The sequence below is a fragment of the Stenella coeruleoalba genome, assembly GCF_951394435.1.
Source record: "Stenella coeruleoalba genome assembly, chromosome: 4".
Taxonomy (NCBI): domain Eukaryota; kingdom Metazoa; phylum Chordata; class Mammalia; order Artiodactyla; family Delphinidae; genus Stenella; species Stenella coeruleoalba.
Genome location: NC_137149.1, coordinates 101,486,574 through 101,500,898, shown reverse-complemented (window position 1 = coordinate 101,500,898; position 14,325 = coordinate 101,486,574). Strand labels below are relative to the sequence as shown.

At 33.5% G+C, this 14,325-nt stretch overlaps 1 protein-coding gene across 13 annotated transcripts in view; it reads left to right on the top strand.

Annotated features, from left to right (window-relative positions):
* ANKRD17 (ankyrin repeat domain 17) overlaps window positions 1-14,325 on the top strand; it is a 160,504-nt gene that overhangs the window by 92,789 nt on the left and 53,390 nt on the right. For 7 of the 13 annotated variants that reach the window (XM_079919519.1, XM_079919518.1, XM_079919521.1 and 4 more), the window contains exons 12-16: window positions 1,248-1,375; window positions 1,627-1,770; window positions 2,309-2,411; window positions 3,906-4,658; window positions 8,936-9,084. In XM_079919519.1, coding sequence (XP_079775645.1) covers window positions 1,248-1,375; window positions 1,627-1,770; window positions 2,309-2,411; window positions 3,906-4,658; window positions 8,936-9,084 — 1,277 coding nt within the window. The remainder of the gene's footprint in view (window positions 1-1,247; window positions 1,376-1,626; window positions 1,771-2,308; window positions 2,412-3,905; window positions 4,659-8,935; window positions 9,085-14,325) is intronic. The other 6 variants (XM_079919514.1, XM_079919512.1, XM_079919515.1 and 3 more) reach the window with 3 other exon arrangements.

The following is a 14,325-nucleotide window of genomic DNA, read 5'->3' as shown; positions in this document are numbered from 1 at the left end:
ATTAAGAGATTTACAGGTAAAGAACATTTTGGAGGTGTCACATGGTGGAGGGATGCTACTGAGATTTTTGTGAGTGGGTAGTTGATAAACGTCCTGCAACACATAGAACCATTCCAAACTGTGAAGAGTTCTGATACCGAATACCACCCTTGTTAAAAAAATTTCAATACAGAAAAATTTCTCTGTGTAAAAAACTTTGAGGGTTTAGATACCTTGAAGTCTTTTCTGTTTATGTAATAATATATCTCGAAACCTGGATTTTTATGTTGTTTCTGCCACTGATTAATTTGAAGGCAAGTCACTTTTCTTCTTTATATTTCCTTGGGCCTAAGTTTCCTTCTTTGTAAAATATAGAGAGGTGTTCATAAATATTGCACCCCCCCCCAAAAATCAAAATTGAAATGGAACAAATATGCCAAAAATGCATTTTCATTCATGGTCATTTATTCTACTTTGAATACCAAAATCCTTAATAACAAAGGTAGCCTAAAGTTTGAAATCGTTTGTAGGTAAAGAAAATAAATCAGAAATAACTTACTGGTCAAAGTATTTTAGGCAATTTGAACACTTCCTTGTGTTATATGTTTATAAATAAGACATAGTATTCTCAAGAATGAAATTATTTTCAGTTATTATCTCCTCTCTTCTTTAATTTTAATGAGTTTGATTCCAGTTTCTTCCTGGTATTTTATTTCCATTTCCCACATGCATAGCACAGTGCTCCAAATCAGGGATGAATTCATATTAGGGGGAAAATATACCTGTTTTCATTCTCAGATATTTCCCAATGAAAAAAGATTATACTACTATTACTTACTATTTTTTGTTAATTCCTTCCATATTTGGCCCATAGAGGGCAGTGTGGTTTATTTTTTATTGGTTTTTAGTCATCTTTCCCACTGAAGATATTAAAATGTAGATAAAATTTTATATTTTACTTTTTTAAAACAGTGATTATATTAGGAATAATATATACTTTTATCATTTAATGGTTCATACTGAAACATTTGTGGATGAAATTATATCATGTTTGTCTGGGATTTGTTTTAGAATAATTCAAGATGGGAGAGGAGAATGGATGTGGGTATATGTGAAATGAGATTGGCCATGTTTATAATCATTGAAGCTGGGTAATGGGTATGTGGGGCTTCATTATACTGTTCTCTCTACTCTTCGATTTTGAAGTTTACCATAATTTAAGAAACAACACTCTATTAACATGATTTTTCATGCCTTGTCTGTTTTAGGAGCAAATGTGAATAGAACCACAGCTAACAATGACCATACTGTACTGTCCCTGGCTTGTGCAGGGGGTCATCTGGCAGTGGTGGAACTACTTTTGGCTCATGGGGCAGATCCTACTCACCGTTTAAAAGTATGTAACTCAAATGTTTCAGGTAGCATTGTGAATTAATTTTCACTCTTGAGCATAACAAATTATTATCTATAAGTTGCACTTGTATTGGCATTCTAAATGTGTCCATTTTCTTCTGTTTTTAGAGAAAAGTGTTCTTTACTAAACCTAAAACTTTAATGTGTCTGGGGCCTGTTGGCTATATCTTCCTTAATGTTTCTGTAAATTAATTTAAAAAAAATTTTTTTCCCCTACCATATTCACTCTTTTAGGATGGCTCGACTATGTTGATTGAAGCAGCAAAAGGTGGTCATACAAGCGTTGTTTGCTATCTTTTGGACTATCCTAATAACTTGCTTTCAGCCCCTCCACCAGATGTCACTCAGTTAACGCCCCCATCCCACGATTTAAATAGGGTAAGCTTCTAAACTAAAGCATTTTATGTTATATCATCTTTTTCCCTTTTTCGGTCATAGTTCAAGATTAAACTAGATTGTTTTTTGTTATAATATGTAGTTCTTTTTATAGATAACATACTTGATATGGTTAATGAACCTCTGATGTAATATTCAGATTCTAGATTGATATGATTTTGCTTTGCTTTCTTACTGTGGCCAGAATAATCTTTTGATTTCAAAGTTCATTAAAAAAATGTCATGGAGGGAATTCCCTGGTGTCCAGTGGTTGGGACTCAGCGCTTTCACTGCTGGGTCCCGGGTTCAGTCCTTGGTCGGGGAACTAAGATCCCATCCCGCAAGCTGTGCAGCATGGCCGGAAAAAAAAAAGTCATGGAAAATAATTTGATACCAACACATTTTAAGTAAATATGTCGCCTGAGATTGTCATATGAAAAAATATTTCGAATGGATCTTTGTAACTTATTCTTCATTTAAAGCAAATTATGTAATGGAAGGTGAGGAAAAGCAGATATATAATCAGTTTCATTTGTCTTAGGCTCCTCGTGTACCAGTTCAAGCACTGCCCATGGTTGTCCCACCTCAGGAGCCTGACAAACCACCTGCCAATGTTGCCACTACTCTTCCCATCAGGAATAAAGGTCAGTTATACTTCTAAAGACTTAACAAGTTGTCCAAGTAAAAATGATAAGATTGCAAAAAAAAACCAAAAACTGGCCATTTAAAATTATTATTCCACAAAAAATGAATTTTACTAGGTCGGCATAATTGAAGATTTTTTTTTTAACAATGAAAAAAGCATGTTATTGGGAGAGAACATAGTTAAGAACACTAATTTGTGCTGGAATCAGAAGTATTAGCAGTAGAAATTCAGATGCTCATCTTTGATGCAATTCTGATTATCCATGATTTCCTCTAATAACTAGTCATTTCTATTCATGTTAAAATGTTAGGCTGCGTATAATTGGGTGACATTTTTGTAAATTACTAAAATTTCTGTAGTGATATGAGGCATAATATTAATAAGCTAGATCAAAATTAAATTTTATTTTAGAATAGCTGGTTTTAATATAGATTTTATATCTGGAATACCTTTTCTCAACCAAGAATTCAAAGTTACTTCAGATATGGTTGTTTGTTGCTCTAGAACTCTGAGGTCCATATTTGGTTTGTGGAAGTTACATCATGCATGTTCATAAGTTATGTCCCAAAAGATTACAGCTACCAGTTTTAATCAGTTTTTCCTTTTAGAAAGTTTTACCTGAGGAACCAATGTGGTTTTAATTTTTTGGTTTTTGGCTACCTATATTATTTTACCAACAAGAATACTAAGTATTTCCACCAGTTCTTTTCAATCACCACTACCAATCTAGAGCCTTGGCACCTTTTTCAGTTGGTATAGCAAGAAAATGATTGCTATACCGATAGCCAGATATGTTTATTCACCTGGCTGTCAGAAGATACAGTGGATGTCATAGTTCAGCATCTTTTCTTCCAGGGAAACTGAATCCCATTTCTCTACTGGCCAGGTAGCTTTGTGAATATGTGAATTTCTATCTTACCTTTATCAGTCTTGAAGATGGTAGGCCCCAACAAAGACATATATTTTAGTTGGATTTTAATTTCCTGGTACTTCTCAGTGGTTTGAGTACTCTTTGTGTGTATGTGTGTGTGTTTAAAAGGCACAGACTATTAAATGTAGAAAAACCTTGACTTAGAGGTTTAAGTTTTCCCTACATCTTAATAATTTAGCATTATTTTTCTGTTCTTATGATAAGTTTTTACATCTTTATGACCAGATGAGGTATCTATCTACACATAGCCTTAGATTTTACTTTAATTGTACCACTTAGATATCACAAACCTGCATCCCTCTATTGTCTAATTGTAACCATGTGATATTTTTAAAATTCTGAAATTAATTTCCCAAAGATTACTCTATGCACATAAAATACATACATTTTATATTTATGATAAAGAAGGTGGATTTGTTTTTAACTCCTTAACAGTGCATTTTCACCTTCTATGGATATATTAACTTGGTGCATAACTGTTGGCACTAAACCTCCCAACAGTAACTCTGTAATGAGGATGCCATTCATGTGCACTTCTGAGGGGGTTTCTTTTTCACACAGCTGCTTCTAAACAAAAGTCCAGCAGCCATTTGCCAGCAAACAGCCAGGATGTACAGGGTTACATCACCAATCAGTCTCCAGAGAGCATTGTAGAAGAGGCTCAGGGAAAGTTAACAGAACTGGAACAGAGGATAAAAGAAGCCATAGAAAAGAATGCACAGCTGCAGTCCTTGGAACTGGCTCATGCTGACCAACTTACCAAGGAGAAGATCGAGGAGCTGAACAAAACAAGGGAGGAACAAATTCAGAAGAAACAAAAGATTTTGGAGGAACTACAGAAAGTAGAACGAGAATTACAACTGAAAACTCAGCAGCAGCTAAAAAAGCAGTATCTAGAGGTTAAAGCTCAAAGAATTCAACTTCAGCAGCAGCAGCAACAGTCTTGCCAACATCTGGGACTGCTAACTCCTGTTGGGGTTGGAGAACAGCTTTCCGAGGGAGACTATGCACGGTTACAGCAAGTGGATCCCGTTTTGCTTAAAGATGAACCCCAGCAAACTGCTGCTCAGATGGGTTTTGCACCAGTCCAGCCTCTGGCCATGCCTCAAGCTTTGCCTCTGGCGGCAGGTCCCTTGCCTCCAGGGTCCATCGCAAATCTTACAGAACTGCAAGGAGTGATAGTTGGACAGCCAGTACTGGGCCAAGCACAGTTGGCAGGGCTGGGGCAAGGAATTCTGACAGAAACACAACAAGGGTTAATGGTAGCCAGCCCTGCTCAGACCCTCAATGACACGCTGGATGACATCATGGCAGGTGGGTTATATTGTTATGAGCAGGTATCAAATATGATTTGCTTAAGGCGAGTAAGAGTGTGCCAGAATTTTTTGCCGTTACCCAACTTGAGAACTATTTCTGGACTCTTGAACCATGTATATCTTTAGAAATATTAGTTCAATCTCAGACGTTCTCAGATGGATACAGGTCAAATTAAAGATTAGCTTATTCAATGCAAGTGGCTGAAACTTTCTGACTTAGGTGGGTAGGCTGGGAATCTAGGTTTTTCGGTAGTCAGGTTGATGTTTGATTTTTTTGTTTGTTTTTGGTTTTGTTTTTTCTCTTTAAGTTCAGAATACTGATAAAATTTTGGCTTTTTTGCTTCTGTATTCACACCAATAAACTGGGAAATTGGTAGAAGTTGAAGTGCAAAACTAGTAGGATATATCAGAAAGCTTATTTGTGAACAGAAATACTTTATATCCTAATGGATCAGACTTCAAACCTGATGGATATTAAAAAAAAAAAAAGTAAATACTTTTACAACAATAATAAAGTACCAAACCAAATAAGGTTTGATTATACTGTATGTCAGTGATTTATCCCCTGTGAATGTTCATGTGTAGTTTCTTTCTAATTGTATTATGAGCAGGTGTGGTCCCTTGATAGTATCATAAATGATATATCTTTAAATGGGTAGGCAGAGAAATTTTTTTCCATTTTAATTAGATTCATTGGCAAAAAGAAATATTTTAGGGGTTGTTTTAATGGTTCTAGTTTGGGGTACTTAGTTTTTGTGAGTTCTGTAACAAAGTAGTAGAATGAGATTTTACAGGATTATAAGCCATAAGAATACTGTACTGAAAAGAATAATTTTCTTCATTTAAAAAAAAAGTAAAGAAAAAAAAACAGAAAAAGAAGGAACAGGGGAAAACAAAGGGAGTAAATAGGTGAATTTTGGTAATTTTCATCTGCTCTCTTCCTCCCTTTTAATTCTTTGGTCTATACTTAAAGGATGATTGAATTTTTTCTAATTTTGAAACTGTGTTTAAGTAGCATTATATATTATGATGAGATTATACATAATTTAACTTTAATCTTTTAAAAGAATAAAAGAAAATGAAATTGTATAGTGTTGAGATATTTAGCTAACATTCAGAAACTAAGAAACCAGCTAATGAGACAGATTTTGTACTTAGAAATTGCTCTAAAGTTTCCTAGTCTTCTTTTAGTATCACCTCAACAATAGTATGTGGAATGAAAGTCTCTGCTAATCTTAGAGGGTACAGTAACTACATCGGAAAAAATGCTATTAATTGTTAGTAAGAACTACAAAGCTTCTTATATTAAGAAGTATACATTTTTCCTATAGATTTGAAAGTTACTACTAATCACCATTAGTGGGTTATAATAATTGGGAATGTAATTTTAAAAACAGTATATATCTTATGAAAATTGAAGCACAGTAGCTCCAAATGCCAAATTTGATATTACTTTCATGGCCATTAATCTAGATCATAATGGTGTTCTTTATAATATGTCAATTCAACTACCAAAGAATGTGTAGAATTGAGTGTTATTTATTCTATTAAATGAAGAATGGACATTCCATACCAATGAATATTAAAAATTTTTTGATATGCTATCAGAATTTACCTGATGTTCTTGGGCATAGTTCAATAATGATTTGCCAGTTGTATAATTTTTATGCTGATCAGAATTATCGGAGGTTTGTAAAGTAGTTTTTCTGTTGATTTGTTTACCAAACGAAAACAATTAAATTCTCCCTATGTGTTCCAGGTGTTTTCATATAAAATTATTTTTTAAAGCTTATAACTTCTTAGGAAATATGACAGATACTTGTCATATTATAAAAATACTTTACCTGTTTATTCTCATTTATATGGGGAGAGGAGAGATGGCCAGAAGAAAGAACAGGATTAAAAACATCCAGCTACCTCCCTGCAACCCATTCCTGCATCATGCATGTGCACGTGCACAAACATACACATATACACTCACTTCCACAGCCTTTAAACTTCTTCTCTAGTAATTGTTATTTCAGTTGACTAATGACCATTTCCATTTCTTTCTTTGGGTTTTTTAATATCTTACAACTTCATTAGGCTCAGTCTTCCTTCTCTCCTTCAGCATAATGTCTGTTCTTTATTCCTTAGTCCCCATTTATTAGACTGCTTTTATAAGATTCAGTCTCTTTTTCTCTAGTACTTGGCTGGTCAGAATCTTCTATCTTCCTTGGTTTCTGTACTAGCCAAACCAAAATCAGTTCCCTATTTAACCAGTCTTAACAACTTGCCTTTGCTGTGCTGTCAAGTTCCCTCTTTCCTTACCTGACGTTAAAATTTCTTTGAGCATCTGGTTTTCCCTCTCTGACCCTAAAATGAAGTTCCACACGTAAAGATCTGGTCTGTACCATGGTTCCTTCAGGTACCTACATATTTACAATTGTTACTTTTAATTTTAGAGAATGGATGAGTGACAGGCAGCTATTTAGTTTTAGTAAACCAATATCATAGGTACCCCAAGGGAATTAAATGAGAGAATTGATTTTTCCTATCTCCTTCTAGAAGAGGTGATAAGAAAAACCAGTTTGACCAAAAATAAGAAAACTAATATGTTCTTTAAAAGAACTTATTCAAATTGAAATGTAAATTATAATTTAGTCATTTAACAATAAACTTAGATTTTTTTGTTCAGTATCATGAAATAAAATTCAGTTTTTTGGACAGATTGGTGTTCATTCTGTTTAAGCTAATTTTGTGTTTAGCATTTTCATTTGTGAAAATCAGTCTAATCAGAGGAGAATATGGAACCCATTTTAAGAGCCATAGATTTTATATGGTTTTGAAATTTATATCTAGAATGTGTACATTTGAATTGTCTTGATCTTTTTCTTAACATACAAAACTATCAACGTGGAGTAACAATATCAAGGTCATTAGATGATTAACATGTTAGTGTTGAATACATGCCCTTTTCTATTGATCTGGATCCCTAAGGATTCAAATAGTGTGTTTTGTTTTGTTTTGTTTTGTTTTCTTTCCTCCTTTGTTCTTCCTTTGGCTTTTAAGTGGACTTAAAAATGTATAATTTTAGAATGTGTGTTGCTATAATGTATAGTGTATGTTTGTGCCTGAACTAAGGATTTCATGTAAAATAGATTTCTTAATTGACAATTGTGTTTATAATTGTTATGATAAGGTCTATTTCAGTTTTGTTCTTGGTAGGAGCATAACCTCTTTTGCCTGGTTTCAGATCCAGTTGTGAATCATGATTGTTTTCTGTCTCATGTAGTTGATAACTACATTGGTAACATACATCCACACTACTGTTGATCATTCAAAGATTAATGCCCAGACTCTAGTGCTATAGCATTTTTAATAAGGGGGAAAAAGGATTGATGTTCACATGGCAACTCCAGAAGTGAGTTGATGAGGGAATAAAGTACCCTCAACTGCTACCACCTTTGGAATTCTCCCATCTCAAGTACTGACCTAATTAGCCCCTTCTTAATTTGCTTATTTTGATGAAAATAATATCATGGCAAAATTATACTTAGAAGAACTAACAGTAATCTATACTTGAAGGCTGATTGCATGCATACATTTTTTTCTACCCTAATATTTTAATTTTGTCCTCCTAAGTCAGTGTGATTGCTAGATTGATTGGTGAGCATTTTACGCCCTTCAGAATCATTCTGTATGTGAGAAACTGTTTCTGTGTGAGGATCAAATTTTTATATATATATATGCTGTCATACTGAGGGCCACCCCCTGTCTGCAGTTAATAAAAGAATAGGAAGTATTTTAAATATTCAATAGCGAATGTCCCCAAACAGTGATATTACTTTCATTAGTTCTAGAAAATAAGGTGTGAAATTGGCAGGTAAAAGACACATTTTCTCCTTCTTAACTTGACTATTTTAACTTTTATTCCTTTTCTGATTAAGAAGATATAATGGATAACCATTTGCATATATATTTAATTTCAATTCATAAAAATAGTTTTGTTTTCAGGGTTATTTTGAATTAAGGTTTTGTGATTACATACCATAAGAGGGGAATTTGTTTTTCATATGGTTTATTGTTTAGCAAATGGGTTACTCTCAATATATATTTAAATTTTGGTCTGTTGTCCAGTGTCAGAAATAACCAGGAAAATGAGTTATTAGTGCTATGGCAGTCTACCTGTAGATATTTTGTTTTTAAAGATATTTAAATATTTTCTGACAACTATTTCTTGCTGTTACCTAACAATGTTTCATCCTCATTAAGTACAGTTATTTTGTTCAACAGCAGTCAGTGGAAGAGCATCTGCAATGTCAAACACTCCTACCCACAGTATCGCTGCTTCCATTTCCCAACCTCAGACTCCAACTCCAAGTCCTATCATCTCTCCTTCAGCCATGCTTCCTATCTACCCTGCCATTGATATTGATGCACAGGTAAGCTCCAAACTCAGGAGTGATAGTTTTTAGCTGGAATTATATCATCATTAGAAACATTAATCAGTTATTTAAATCATCTTAGACTGCTTTGTGTCTGGGCAAAGACCTGAGCCACAGTTATAAATTAGAATCCACATTTAAAGAAATAAAATACCAAATACAGATTATTACTGATAATTATTGTGAAGATCTGGTTTCTGATATCATCAAGTAATCTTTTTTTCTTAAACTTTAGTTTAAAAAGGGATGTAAAAAGAAAGAACTTATTTAAGATTATGTATTTTCTTCTAAACTTAAATTAGAAGATGTGTCTTAAAATTCATATTGGATTCCATTTATATAGCATATATACTCAGTTATATTTATATTGTCTTTGAAAATTCTGATCTTGCTGACTGAAATATGTAGTAAGTCTATGTGTCTGTTTCTATAACACTGTTAAGTTTAAAAAACAAGTTTTTTAAAAGAATTAGTTTACCATGAAATGTCAGAGCAAAGTGAGGTTGGAAAAGAGAAGGTAGCTTGTGTTGTGTCCTGAAGAAATGCCAAGCAGCCTAGCTTAGAAGACTGCTGAATGAGGTAAGGGTATGTGGCTTTCTTCAGGACTGAGAAATGTTTGAAGTTTATTTAGTTTTGTGTTTTGATTAATGCCTGATGGAGAGACTAGTGTGAGGGTGGTGGTGTACGTTATAAAACTTGCAGTTTTATAAATGATCACTTCTTTATAAGCATCAATTTTAGGGAGGGGGGTGGGGGAGGGGGGAGAGAGAGAGAGAGAGAGAGAGTGTGTGTGTGTGTGTGTGTGCGCGCGCGTGTGCGCGCGTGTGTGTGTGTTTGTATTATTGCATCCTTAAGGGCCTGTACTATTAAACTATTGAAATAAAGCCTCCTTTTCATTAAGATGTTTCTTGGTAATACTATGAAAAAGGAATTTCATTTCTGTTCTTACTTGCTTCCCTTATTTTATATGAGCTAACTTTTTTTTGAGCACCTAAAATAGTTAGGGGCTTTCTTTAAGGAATAACTTTATTCAGTCTTCAGATTACACATATAAGGTAGCTACTCTTAAACAGCCATTTTCCTGCTGAAGAAACCTAGACTAAGAGAGAGATTAAACATTTGGCTTACAATCACTTCATTTAACTAAGAAATGGTGGGGCTGGAGTCAAACTTAGGTTGGTTTGACTTCAAAGGCACCCTTCCAAATGCCATACTATAGGGCTTCATTTTTAGTCTCATAAAAAAAAGTAGACATTCATTTGGTGAACCACAATGGTTTACATTTCATATTGATAGCATTGTAGAATTGGATTGAACTTTTTATTGAATTTGCATTATTTTCCTCTAATCTGTTTTGCTCTGAGTCTGTTAATGTTTTAACCGGAAGTATATTTTCTAATTTTGTGAGATCAAAAATTGATCCATAAGCAAAAGTAAAACTTCACCAAAATATAAAGTGTTTCTTCTTTTTTTTTTTAGTGCTTTAAAATAAAACAGCCACAGGGACTTCCCTGGTGGTCCTGTGGTTAAGACTCTGCACTTCCACTGCAGCGGGGCAGGTTTGATCTCTGGTTGGGGAACTAAGATCCCACGTGCTGCATGGTGCAGCCAAAATTAAATCAATTAATCAATCAGCTACAGAAAAGATTCCATCAAGTATGATCATGATTTTATTGAATTTGAGATTATAGTGATAATGAAATTTTATCTGACTATACCACTCAACCAACCATAAATTAATTTCTGAGAAGTTACATATAAATACTTTTAAAAAGTTAATTGAACAAACGATGTACATTTTAAATGTAGTAGACATACTTATGTAAAAAGATTTGACTATGGCTCCTTAAAAATCTGCTTCTTTATCTGGTCTTTACATTGAGGCTTTTCAGTTGGGTTAGCCTAATATGAGTTACAATACTTTTCATGGAGTTTACCATAACTGCTTAGTTAGAAATTTCCTGTTTTGGAACACATAATACAAAATAATTATTTGGAAATAATTGTTCACCATTTTTTCTTTAACCTTCAGTGTTAGTTTTTTTAACTTACTAGTTTTTATGATACCAAGAAGGTACTTAAAGTGATAAATACAAAGATTCTTTTATGCTTAATCCACCTGAAGTTTTTTCTAGATTCTCAATACAAATTCCATGAGATTTTACGTAATGGATATTTTGGTTTATGTGTGACAATGCTGTGCCATTACAGACAGGTGATATGATGAAGATTCTTCCTCTATTTTGAAAGATTAAAATTCCTCTAATAATTGGATTTTCCATTTGTTTATTTAACAAAACTTAACATGTACATTCTTTTTTTTGTTTTTTTTGCGGTACGCGGGCCTCTCGCTCTTGTGGCCTCTCCCGTTGCGGAGCACAGGCTCCGGACACGCAGGCTCAGCGGCCATGGCTCACGGGCCCAGCTGCTCCGCGGCACGTGGGATCTTCCCAGACCGCGGCACGAACCCGTGTCCCCTGCATCAGCAGGCGGACCCTCAACTACTGTCCCACCAGGGAAGCCCAACATGTACATTCTTACTCTTTACAGATACTTACTTCTTTAACTTAATCTCTGTAACAATTAAAAAAAGTAGGTACTGTTGCTATTACCATTTTACAGGTAAGGAAAGAGGCCTTGCCTAACAGCCAATTTTTTAGTGGAGCCAGCTTTCAAAGAAACAAAAAAAAGACTCTGGGTCTAAAATCTAGAAAATGGGTCTGCCTAGATAGCAAAGGGTCACGTGTGTTTAATCTTTACATCTGTTTAGCATATTTCCTTGGCCATACAGCATATTTACCACAAATCTTAAGGAAGAACAAAAGAAGTGTGATTTTTTTTAATGCCTCAGTATATAAGTCTCTTTTTTTAAATGCTAATGATTCTTGAAAAATGGTCCTTTAGTTGATCATTATAGTAGGGAACTAATATTTTAAACAAGGATTAGCTGGAATCGTATGTGTAATTTCTGGCCCTTAAAGAATGCTGACGATAAGAGTTTGCATTCTTTATAACATTCCTCAAATCTTACGTTCTATAACTAGAAATCACCCTTGGTTTGTGTGCCACAGGCTCTCCGCCTCTCATGTAAGGGTCTTATTGAATTAAGTTTGGATACTATCAAAACTTTTAAGATTAATACTACACACTGTGCTGTTACCAAAATTTATTTTAGGAAACATCAATAAATGATAGTTTGAAGTAATTATTTGGGACTGTTTTACTATGCATTCTGATAACATAGCTCTAATCTCTTTTTATTTTGCTTGAGTGGTGTAATAAAACTTATACCTGGGTACTCTAGATATGGAAATTAGGAATCACATATAGATTTTTAAGAACTGTGGTTTTATATGAAACAATAAATCTGGTTGAAGGTAAGAGCTGAATCCCCTGAATTAATTAAATATTTTCTGTATTTTATAGTGTGAACTTTTTATTAACTCTGCTAGCCGAAAGTGAGAAAGAATTAGTTGTTCTCTTCATAGGTTCTAAAACCTGTGTTCTGGCATGAACTGAACTTGTGTTCCAGTTCTGAACTGCTTGACATTTTATTCTCAAATTTCTAAAGGCTTTCCTTAAACTTGGAATAACTTATTCTAGCACATCTCAAAAATGAGAAAAATAAATACCTCCTCATGTAATTTTGCCTTTTTTTCCTGTTTTTAATAATTAACATGTATCTATTATCTTTTAAAGAGGTAGATGTTAAATTTAACCTACATATCAAGACTGAAATTGTAGAGTATGTAAAATTATGTTTTACCTTTAGTGGTATAAATGTCATTGGTATTTCTCTTTTCTTCTGTTTTTGCAACATGGAAAACAGTTTCACCACGATTTAATGAGAAATTAAGGAGCCCAGGAAAAAACTCATTTAACTCATAATAGTAATATGAAATACTCTGCCATTAAAGCATTCTACTTTAAAATGCATGCATTTGACTTGTTTATATGAAGTGTTTTAAATAGGTTATTTACTGTCTTACTGATTTTTCTCATTTATTGAATGCCCTAAAGTGCCATCCTTTTTAATCTTATACATGACCCCTAACGTGGTTAGAGAATGAGATATTTGGGACTATGGAGGTCTAAAAAATATTCAGCCCTTTAAATCCTAATAGTTTTCAAAGTAATTTATTTAATTACTTTAAATGAAATGAATAGATATACTTTTTATAGTTCAGATATTTTTTTTCACTTATATTCTAGCTCATTAAAAGCTGCCTTTTCCTTTAATATTTCATTTGTCTTATGATTCTTGCTTTTTTTTTTAATCTTATAAAATTGAATAGTCATGCTGGTAATTTACAGAATATTTTTACATTGAATATAATTTTATCATTTTTTATAAGCCTGAATCATCATAACATGTTATGATACAGAATGGTATATTTTATGATATTGTGAGCTAAATGGAAATTTTCTTTAGAATATAAACCTGGAAAGCTCTTAACAAAGCTCTGGGCATCTTTTTCCTTTCCAGGTTTCTCTTAGATATATGACCAAGAATGTGACTTGGTAACCAGTATAATAACATAACTTTAGTGTTACTTTGCCTTCTAGAAAGTCATCACCTACATTTCATTTCCTTGATTAGAAATATTCAAAACACCTGTTTTCTTTAATTCAAAACTACCTGTATCTTATCAGTAGTTAATTTTAACCCAAACTCCTACTTCAGTTAAATTGTTTCTTGATATATTGCAAATCAGGATATTTCTTACCATTTTGGGAATATGTAGTATATATTTGGGGGGGCGGTGAAAGTCTCACTTCAGAATCTTTAAATTCTTTCATTATTGTCTTAAAAAGATTGTTGTAAAATATTAATTGCTTTAATTTCACCTTAATGCAGAAATATAGTGAAGTTACCTACTTTTAAGTTGCCCAGGGAATTTGACTAACCTCCCCCTCTTCTTCAGCTTTAAATATCTTTTCCTTCAACTCTCACATTGTTCATATTTCTCTCTTAGTTTCAACCTAAATTTGCCCTGTACAGTAACCTGTAAACTCCTAGTGAGCAGAGACTGTATTTACTTACCTTTGTCAGTGCTAGAGTATCTAGCAGAGTACTTTGAATATAAAAGGTGCTTAATAAATGTCAATTGAATTGATGTTTTATAATGTGGAAAAAACCCAAATTTTACTGATCCTCTAAAATTTTCCATGCTTACCTTTTCCAAATTTTGTTTGTCTCTTCATTCTCTATTACGATTGGCACCAGTTTCCTAAATT